The sequence below is a fragment of the Echinops telfairi genome, unplaced genomic scaffold (genome assembly GCF_000313985.2).
Source record: "Echinops telfairi isolate 266 unplaced genomic scaffold, ASM31398v2 ScPeMD7_7;HRSCAF=31, whole genome shotgun sequence".
Taxonomy (NCBI): domain Eukaryota; kingdom Metazoa; phylum Chordata; class Mammalia; order Afrosoricida; family Tenrecidae; genus Echinops; species Echinops telfairi.
Window position 1 is genome coordinate 20,409,566 of NW_022103904.1, and position 11,049 is coordinate 20,420,614.

Consider the following 11,049-nt stretch of genomic DNA (forward strand, 5'->3'; position numbering starts at 1 on the left):
TAAACAAACCCCCAACCCCACTGCCACCGAGGCAATCGATTCAAAGTGACCTGAGGCTATATACATCGTCAGGCGAACAGAAAGGCTCATCTTCCTCCCTCAATGCAGTTGTGGGTTCAGACTGCTAATCCTGTGGCTAGCAGCCCAGCGCACAACCTATTCTGATGCAACGCCTTTAATTTCACTTAAGAAATTAAGAATGAAGAAATTCATACCAACCTCCATACATGCATTTCCCCCCTTTCTGTCCCACTGGTAAAAACAAGACAAAACAAAACAAAACTCACAGCGGGTCAGGTTTTAGCCACTAATAATTTGGGAGAATTCTGCCCACGAGTTAGGTTTTAGCCACTAATAATTTGGGAGAATTCTGCCCACGAGTTAGCCAACGTCCCACAGGCTACGTGATGAGATCCAGCGACTCAGTTGACAAGCTAACCCACGTGTCAGTACCCGCAATCGACAAGCCCCTTTCTTCCGCCCATTTCAATCATGGTGCTCAAGTTGCTTCAGCCCAGCCTCCGCGGGTCTTCCGCTCAGAAGCAAGCCATCTGCTTCCTAAGTCAGGCTCCGCGCGAGGAACCTGCCGGCGGGCAAGCCCCACGGGGACAGCAGGGGCGGTGCTTCCGGCCGGCGGCGGAAGCGGGTCTCCGGGGCGGCCGGGCGGAGCGGAACAAGCGCGAACCGGAAGTTCCGCGGCGGAGCTGGCCGGCGGAGCCGTTAGCGGCGCACTCCGGAAGTCGTTTGTGGTCCGGGTTCCTCCAGGCCGACCTGCAGCAGTGCGTGAGCTCCTCCCGGGCCCGTCGGACGACATGGAACCTGGCTCAGCTGAATTATACGATCAAGCCCTGCTGGGCATCTTGCAGCATGTGGGCAACGTTCAGGACTTTCTGCGCGTGTTTTTCGGTTTCCTCTACCGCAAGACCGACTTTTACCGCCTCCTGCGCCACCCGTCCGATCGCATGGGCTTTCCGCCGGGGGCCGCTCAGGCCTTGGTGCTGCAGGTAACAGCGGAGCTGGACAGGTTCTCGATCATGTCCACCCAGTAGCCAGTCACCGATGTGAAGGTCCCTGGAAGCTCCCGTTTCTGGGAGCATCCTGCTCCCTGACATACCGCGCAGTCCTGGCTGCTTTTCTGGCTCCGCCCCCCTTTAAGTTGCGGGACACTACTACCAACCTCAATTTCTACCCTTTGGTGATTCTGTAGATCTCCCTCCCGGGCCAGCAAGAAGACCAGATGGGACGAGGACAGTGAAAGTAATTTGAAACGCTGATTGGGTATCAGATTATTCTTCAGTGGGATCTGTGACTGCCTCTCAACCTAGTTTTACACACAATGTGTCAAAAGTAGCAAACTAGGATCCACCCCACCAAACCCAAACCAAACTCACTGCCGTGGAGTCAATTCTGATTCACAGCGACCCCATTTGGCAGAGCCGAACCGCCCCTCTTGGTTTCCAAGACTACATAGCCTGTTTACTGGAGTAGAAAACCTCGTCCTTCTACCGCAAAGTGGCTGGTGGTTTCGCCCGAAGCGGAGCCCTCGCTCATCCCATGGTGGTGCCATGTACTAAGGGCTGCTCGTCAGGGAGTGAAAACTATGCAGGTATTAGGCCAGGTGGGAGGAATGACAAATTTACATAAACAGAAATTGACACGCCCCCAAACTACAAAGACAAAAGACTCTGGAGGTGGAAGGAATGACTGAGGGATTGTGTTGATGAATGGATATGGTCAGTTTGTTTGAAACATGAATTACCAGCTCAGAGACAGTCATAATATATTTAATTTACACTTGAGCATATATATAAAATTAAGGAGCCCTGGTTGTTAGGAGTTGGGCTGCTAACTGCAAGGCCAGCAGTTTGAAACCACCAGCCGCTCTGTGACAAACATGGGGCTTTCTATTCCTGTTAAAGAGTTATAGTCTTGGAAACTAGCAGGGCCAATTCTATTCTGCTCTATTGGATCGTTATGAGTCTGGCGGCGAGTTTTTCTTAAATATATGTATAATTATTAAATTTATATTTTGCCATGTGTCAATACAACTTACGTTAAATTGTATGAACAGCTTTTTAATGTTCACTCAGTTAATTTGATTGTGATTATTGCATGTATGTGGGTAAGTAGCAAAGTATTGCTACAAAATCATATAAACCTTCCTTAAACAATGATCAAAACCCAATGCTTTTGTTTCTGTACACAAACTTTATGTAGGTCTGCACATTTCTGTAGGGGGTGCTTCCAGTCCTCTCACGTTTCCCGACGAAAGTATCTTTGCTTACACCACGTTGAAAGGACACGCGTGTGCACCTACTTGTTTGTGCCATGACGCTTGTTTCGCTTCGTAAAGTAGATACAGGGTCAGCAGAATATAACTCCTAGGATATGTACCTAGTAGTGGGATAGCAGGATCATTTGGTATTTCTAGTTCCAGTTTTTAAAAGAAGAGCCACACTGTTTTCCATAGTGAAGGAGATAGTTTTTAGCAGGACCGTAAGAACCTGCCCCTGCCCTGCACCCGCCTTCCCTCCAGTGGAGTCAATTTCAACTCTCAGCACCGTATTGGACTAGAATTGCTCCATAAGGTTTCTTTGCTGAAGCAGATTGCCTGCTCGTTCTCTCTTGGGTTGGCCAGTGGGCTCCACCCTTAGATTTTTGGAGAGTAGTCCAATACTTCCTGACCCACTGTGCCACCAAAGCTGATATAGCCAGCAGGGCTTTTTAGTAGCTTAATACTTTCATCTGAGTCTTGCCATTTGAGTTTCCCAATGTCCCTGTAGATGCATTGACACAGTGGTTGCAATAATGGGCTTAAGCATAAGAACAATTGTGAGGATGGCACAGGACTGGGCAGGGTTTCATTCTGTTGTGCATATGGTCGATATGGGTCGGAACTAACTTGATGACCCCTAACAACAACAACAACAACAACAGTAATAATAACAATATCTATGTACAGCAGAGTGAAACACTGGCCACTTCCGTGTCCTCCCCTGCGCCCATTGTTGCGCTCAGTGTATCCGTCTTGTTGAGGGTCGTCTTCTCTTTCGCTGACCCTTTTACCAGGCATGATACACTTCTTCAGGGACTGGTTCCTCCAGATAAATGTCCAAAGACAAGTCTCCCGATCCTCCTTTCTAAGGAGGCTCTGGCTGTACTTCTTCAAACATGGATTTGTTTGTTTTTTGCCAGTCCATGGTATAGTCAATATTCTTCAGTACCGTGATTCAAAGACATCAGTTCTTTGGTCTTCCGTATTCGTTGTCCAGCTTTGGCATGTATACGAGCAATTGCGAATTCTGTGGCTTGGCTCAAGCCATCTTTGCTTTGCATTTTCATCCTACAGAACCCCATTTGGCAGAATGCTTGTGAAAGTGATTTCTGTTTTGGCTAGGGTTTTGTTGTAAGATGGGATATTAAAATAATGACTTACATGCATTATCTTCTTTTTAAAAAAAAACTTCTTTATTGTGAATTTAGTGAAAGTGTACAGAGCAGATCATTAGTTTTACAGTCAACAATTCATACGTATTTTATTTCAACCCCTTCATTGCAGGCCCCTCCATGTTCAGTCATTTATTTCACTTCCTCTCTGGGCTCCCTATTTCCGTTCCTCCTTCTTTCCTAGCTCTCTGAATTTTGTCCTTGGGGAGATGCTACCCTTATGATTTTAAATGGCTGCTTATTCTAACACGAGAGGGAGTTCAGTTTCAGACAGAAAGGGTGACAAAGGGCAGTAGTCTTGGGGCAGGGATGTGGGGGGTGGTTGGAGGGAGTGGGATGCCCTACACATCACTATCTCACCAGTAAGCATTGTGTCTTTTATGGTTTTGTGTTCAGTCCCACATTTTTCTCCCACTCTATCCAGGACCTTCTAATCCGATCCCTTTCAGACGAGTTGTAGGAGTAGCCGGGTACCACCTAGTTTTCAGGTCTCAGGGTTGTGGAAAATTACGTTTGTGTGGTCCATTAGTCCATTGGACTAATTGTTTCCATGTGTCTTTCCATTTTCATCACTTTTCTTCCCTCCAGACGGGGAAAGACCAATACTTGCACCTTAAATGGCCGTTCATGAGCTTTGAAGATCCCAGTTGCTACTCACCAGCTGCAAACCCTCCAGTATTTTCTATTAACTCCATATTTTTTTCCAAGTCTCTCTTTTATTGTACAGTGCCCACCCCTACATCCAAGCTGATATTTGTCTACCCTCAAGCCAGTGACCTCCCACTCCTACCTTCCCCTCTCGCCAATGGTAACTCTCAAAGAATGCTTGTTTTAGTATGAAAACCTTACTTGACTTTTCATGACAGTGATCTCATACACTGTTTGTCCTTTGTGACTAATTTCACTGAGCATTCAGATTCATCTGTGTTATGAAGTGTTTTGCAGGTTTGTTATTCTTTAACTTTGTATAGTATTCTATTGTGTCTATGTACCAAGGTTTGTCTACCCATTCTTCCACCGATGAAAAGGTACCATATTTCTATTTTTTTGCTACAATGTGTGTGTATCTATTCATGTAGCAGCTCTTGTTTCTCCAGGGTAGCTACCACTAGAAAGGTTGCTGGATCATTTAGTATTGTTAACTTTTGGGGAAAGTGCCATACCATTTCTACAGTGTGTGTACCACTGTCCTATCCCATCAGCAGTGCGTGAATCTCGCCTCTCTTTGCACCCTCACCAGCATTGATCATTCTCATTTCCTTTGCTATTCATGCTGACGGGAGGTGGTATTTCATTGTTTTGATTTGCATCTCTCAATGGCTAATGATCTTGAGCATTTCTTCATGTTTGTTTGCTGCCCATGTCTTTGTTGGTGAAGTCTGTTCATGCCCTCTGACCATTTGTCATTGTCTTTTCCTTGCTGAGGTATTGAAGTTTATTGTAATGTTAGTATTAGTCCCTTGTCTGATATGTCATCGCCCCAACTTTTTTCCTCTGACAGTGGATTCTCTTTTCACTCTTTAGATGCAGTGTTTAGATGCCCAAATGTCTAACTTTTAGGCGGTCCCAGTCATCTAGCTTGTCTTCTGTCATCTCCTGACCTCTATTCTTACTTCTCTGTATTTTGGGGACTTCTTTTGATCCTGACTAGATAGCACACAGCCTATAAGTCTAGAGAGCAAATTAGCCCTTTGTTTTGGGTTTCTGAGAGCCAGATAGTCTTGGGGCCAGATCCTGACTGAGTCTTAGAAGGCATGGTGTAATCTGTCATGACCATGTGGTGAGGCTGATAAGGTTCTGGGCCATGAGACTCAGTAGGAACTTTCTGGTTGATGACTGTACACAGGAGAAGGTAGTGTGTCCCTTCTTGGGATGTGGCAGCTCTGTGCCGTGACCCTCCCTCCTAGATCTCACCATCAAGATCCTTTTTGGTTGTAATAACTCTGTAGTAAGTATAGTATGTTCTCTGTGAATTCTGGGAGTTGTTCCAGTGAATTATAGGGCTCAAAAAGAGTAGTGGGGCCAGCTGGTCGGAAGCTGAGGAGTTCGGTAGACTCTGGAGCTGTGACTACTCTGCTGCGGAGGTAGAGGAAAGCCCTACATTTGAGGCTGGCTGGTGGTCTGGTGTGATAGGATCCCAGGCTGTGCAGTGGATTAAGTGAATTAAAAGGTCTACTCTGCAGAGCAGGATGCGGCAGTGTGCTTCTGTAAAGATTTACAGCCTGGGGAACCCTGTGGAGCAGTTCTGCTCTTGCCAGTAGGGTCGCTGTGAGTCAGAATCGACTTGGTGGCAGTAGAATTGGTTTTGTATCTGAAGCGGGGGAGGCATGTGGGATTCTGAGCCTGTAGCCACTCCTGCTCAGTCAGCTCAGTTGGCTGAGCACGAGAGCAAGGGAAGGAAGGAGCACATGGACAGCTGGAGCATGAATGACTGGGGAAGGGAGGCTGAGGGTGCCACAGGACACAGCTGTTGTGTGGAAGGCAGTTTTTTGTGTACCACACAATTTGGCTTCAGGAGTAGGTCACCTTAGTCTCCCTGGATTGGTTGCACAGATTTCTTACTGGAGCCACCCTACTTGAGGACATCTGGAGTCTCTCTGAACATAGGCAAAGAGGACTCGGATGGGAGTTGCACTTGAAAGCTTTCTACTTATATGTTGGGAGTGGACAATTGGTATCATGCAAGGCTTCTCAAATGGTCCTCCAGGTTGTTTCTAAAGACTCGAGATATGGATGCACAGCTGGAAGGACTTGCAACAGGTTAGAAATTGCTTGAAGTTGCCTCTTAAGGATTGTTGCTATTGTTCGTTGCCATTGAGTCAGTTCTGACCTGTAGTGACTCGATACACAACAGAATGCCTTGTGTCATGTTCTGTGCCATCCATCCTACAATTGTTCCTTTGCCTGATCCTATTTTTGCAACCATGATGCCAATCTGTATCCATGAGAGCCTTCTTCTTTTTTTACTGCGCCTCTACTTTACCTAATAATGATGCCCTTCTCCAGGGCCTGCTGTCTCCCAATATAACACGGCCAAAGTGTGTAAGACACAGTCTTGCCATCCTTGCCTCTAAGGAGCATTCTGGCTGTGCTCCCCTAAGGAGTACACTTCTTCCAGGACAGATTGCCTTGTCCGGTGAGCAGTCCCTGGTGCTTTCACTATTCTTCTCCAGCACCACAGTTCAAATGCATCGATCTTCTTCAGTCTTTCCAACTCTCACATGCTTATGGTGCAATGGAGAATACCATGGCTCGGGTCAGGTGCACCTTACTTCTCAAAGAAACACCTGTTCACTTTTCACTTTGGGTGACCCTGCTGGCATTTGAAATACTAGTGACCTAGTTTCTAGCATCACAGCAACACCCAAGCCACCACAGTATGACAAACTGACAGACAAATCGTGGTTTTAAAGATAAATGTGAAAATTCCATTCCATTTCCTAGAAAAATGTTTAAGGAAAGATTATTTTGAACAACGTGCTATACTCTATGTTTATCCTGGAGTCAAGTCTGAGGAGTAGCTAGTAGAAGTCCCTGACATGAGAATCAGGAAAGCCAGCTCTGTAACTGTTTGTCACCCAGCCTGTTGGGGAAGTCTTAGGAAAATCACTTCACCTCTCTGGGGATTGAAAATGTGCTTGCAGGACCACAGGAGCCTTTCCTAGTTCCACGGTTCTGAGTCTCGAATGTATGTGATGAAGAAGTTGGTAGACATGAACAGCTCTCTTTGGTGATGACAAGTGGGCAGGTGGTAGGAGACTGCAGCCGGGGCTGTGCGGTTGTAAGGAGAGACAGGCAGGTGAGGAAGTCTTGGGAGGCCCTGCATTAGATTTTCCAGAGGCAAGAGGGGAGAAAGCCTTGCTGCTGCTTTGCTTTTATGATGTTGACAACCTGGTGTAGCAAGGAAAGACGTGCAATAAAAAGATGTGTGTGTGAGAGAGATGTGAGTCGAAAGCTTACATTTTTTTTCTGAAAAAGTCGAAATGTTATTGCTGTGATTTTTAACCTTAGAATTTTATTTATTTTCTTTTGCTTGTATCTTCTTTATTTGGTGCCTCTTGTATACTTTTTTTTTTTTTAACTGCCTTGTCTCACCGGTAGGATCTTGGGCAACTTACTTAATCTCTCTTAGCCTTATTTATTTTTTTCTTAACCTTATTTTTTTCCTTCTCTTTCAATATATTTTTCCTCACAGGACTATTGTGAGAGTTTCCAGAGAATGTTTGTAAAACCACTGGTATAATTTAGTATGTTTGTACCCCTCTTTTATTATTATTTTTTAGCTTGGTGCTCAAAACTTTTCTTGTATAATACCTGCCTGCAGTCCTTCCTTTCAAAATCGGCCTTTTCACGCTTAACCTCAGCCTTTCCTGCCTCTAGGAGAACAGTATTTCTTGGCGCTGGGCTCAGCTGTTTCCACAGAGGGCTGTTCCTTAGTGTTTCCTCTCATAGCTCCCTCAGAAAGCGCTGCCTTTCATTCAGGGTCTAATTCCCATCCCTTTTCTCTCAAGATTCTCGATTTCTTTCTCCCAGAATGCTCATTCCCGTCTTTACCATCTGACCGGACCAGTGTTGTCTCTCTATGGGTCTGTTGGGGCTTCAGGTGCTAGGTGCGTGTCTGACAGTGATCCTTCAGCATCCCTACCATTTTACATGTGCCCAATTTGGGAGCAGAGGCCCCAGACCTTTCTTGTTAGTGCTTGGGTCTCAGGAAAGGTTAAGGGCTTCTGAGCCCCACACCAGAATTTTGAGTACTTAGAAGACATAAGGCATCATTTTAAAAATGATTTGCTGGTGTGCTCCTTGCATATTATAGGCACCTAGTAGATGTTTGTTGGATTAGGTTGCCCAGTTTTTATGTCATACTTTTCCTCAGCCTGCGCAGTGTGGGCAGGAGAGCAGCACTGTCTAGTGAGCTTGGTTGTCTGGACTAGTTGGGGATTGATGTTCAACTGAATTTTCACTTTTCTGTGTTGTCTGAATGATTTGATGCCTTCAGACCTCTCAGTGTTCGCGCACTTTGTTCCATGGCATCATATGCGAGATTGTGTAAGGGGCTACAGAGAGACTGATCGGGAAGGCAACCTAGGTGTGCATTCTTTAAACTCGACAGGTTGACTCGTAAGGTATGTAAATACTGTGAATTTTGGATTGTGAATTCTTAATTTTGTTGATTGTTTTCAAAATAACTAGTATTAACATTCTTTTCCATTTTACTAATGGGAAACCTTTTTGGTTGGAGATAGGACATTGTTGGCATAATGAGCTGTTGATAGGTCCCGTCACGACTGACTCTTTCTATTGCCTTTTGATTCTTTATGACCAGATCCTGCTACATTTTGTGATATGGTATTGGATAGCTGAACTGATTGCTGTTTGATTTTAGGTATTCAAAACCTTTGACCATCTGGCTCGTCAGGATGATGAGAAGAGGAGAAAGGAACTTGAAGAGAAAATCAGCAGAAAAGAAGAAGCAGCAGCAAAAGACAAAGCAGCTGCCATGGCTGAGAAGGAACCAGTCCCAGTCCCAGTCCGGGAAGTCGAGATTGACTCCACCACAGAATGGGATGGACCTCAGGAAGCGGGTCACGGACAAAGTCCAGGCACCCCAGGTGCAGCTCAGGAGGAGGCCTGTGGCTCGGAGGAGGCAGGGCCTCCAGCAGCAGTTGCTGCTGTTGCTGAAGTTCCTAGGGAACCGCTAGCTCTTCCCAAGTAAGGAGTACTGATTTGTGGCTTTCTACGTTATTTAAAAAGTTATATCTACACACACACACACACACACACACACACACACACACACACACGATGAACCTGTCGGACATGTAAATTTTGTTTTTACCGGTTTTACTGACATAAACTTCACAAAACACACAATTCAATGGTTAAAACATATTAAAGAATTGTACATTTGTCACCACGTTTTAGAACATTTTCCACCTTTTTGTACTCACTAGCTTCCAATCTCCTCACAACTTCTCTTGCCATAACCCTAAGAAACTATTAATCCAGTTAAAGTCTCTATAGATTTACCTAGCCTGGATTTCATACACAGAAAAACTTACCAAAAAACCACTCCCCAGAAAACAATAACAAAGTGAAACATAGAAAAATCTCAATAGAAAAGAAAGCTAACAATAAAAACTAGAATCAATTTAAATGAGTCAAAACGGGAGAACGAACGATCAGGTGTTCTGTTTTAACCTAACTCCATCTGCATTGATCCACTTTCCAGTGTACTCTTTCTGAGAGCCAGGCTTTCATATCCTTGGTCAGTGGTCAGCAGAGATTCTCAGGAGGCTTCATCCACTGGGGAATGCAGCAAGTGGATTTGAGCTTTCACTGTCATCCATAGCCTTCTGCATACTGGATGCTCAGAATTTAAGCTGGAATACAGTTCCGTGCTCCAGTCTCGGGTTTTGTTATTTACAGTCCTTGGCTCGCACAGGATGGTTGCTTCTTTCACATAGACTTAGCTGACACCTCAAGCGGCCTGTTTTGAGCCAAGTCTGAGGTCTTAAAAGACATCAGACACTATTCTTTCTGATAGCTGGGCACCGTCTAATTTCCTCATTACATTTTGCTTAACATTACTTATATAGATTTCCAATGGGAGAATATGCCCAGTATTATGTTCCTAATCAGGCATTTTGACCAAGTTACCAACCAGTCCTTGGTGACCCAGACCAAGTGTCATAGCAAACCAGGACATTAGATTCGGCCCTTTATATGTGCACAATTTTATTCATAGGCCACACCAGAAGGATCTCATTTGGAAACCCCACTAAGTGAACCACTTTACTTTAAACACACTTGTAGCGGATTAAAGGAACAGAAATACTTTCATGGACTTGACATGTAACACCTTATCATTTGTTCTCCCCTTTGACTCATTTAGAATTTTTGCTAGCGTTTAATATTTTCCGCTTTCTTTTTTGATTAGGTTTTTCTCTTTTATTATTGTTGATTTTTTTTGGCTATGTTTTTCAGTGTATGAAATCCAGTGTAGGTAAATCAATGGATACGGTAACTGGATTAATAGTTTATTATTGTAAGGAGCTTGGCGGCAGAGGGGGAGCAAATAATGAATACACAAGAGTAGAAACTGTTCTCAAGTGGACTGTGGTGATGACTGCAGAACTCTATGATGTGATTAAATCATTAAATTGTGTGATATGTAAACCATATGTCAAACCTGAAAAATGAGAATAGAACAAAGCAAGCTATTATAAAATATTACTTTTATGAAATAAAAAATATAGCTGTAAAATTATAGAAAGTCAGCTGCCCATAGATAAATGAATTTTTAGACTGTCCTTAGGTTATGACTTTCCAATGGGCAACTCAAGCTTGCCCTTTAATGTTATGCAAATTTACCTTCACTATAAAGTGACAACCCACACTAAAATTTTTATTTCATTTCTTTTTTTTTAAAAGAAAACAAACTTACATTTTAACAGAAAGAACACAATAGTGATAGAATTAAAAAAAATCATTTTATTGGGGGCTTCTACAACTCTTATCACAATTCACACATGCATCAATTGTGTAAAGCACATTTGTACATTCACTGGCCTCATCATTCTCAAAACATTTGCTCTCCAC

General features: G+C 44.2%; 1 protein-coding gene across 3 annotated transcripts in view; it reads left to right on the plus strand.

Annotated features, from left to right (window-relative positions):
• The first annotated feature begins 744 nt into the window (after window positions 1-744).
• Window positions 745-11,049, plus strand: part of NUDCD3 (NudC domain containing 3) — a 124,715-nt gene continuing 114,410 nt past the window's right edge. For 2 of the 3 annotated variants that reach the window (XM_045286335.1, XM_045286336.1), the window contains exons 1-2: window positions 745-1,004; window positions 8,834-9,159. In XM_045286335.1, the coding sequence (XP_045142270.1) occupies window positions 813-1,004; window positions 8,834-9,159 (518 nt within the window). In that variant the 5' untranslated portion in view covers window positions 745-812. The remainder of the gene's footprint in view (window positions 1,005-8,833; window positions 9,160-11,049) is intronic. The other variant, XM_004708184.3, reaches the window with a different exon arrangement.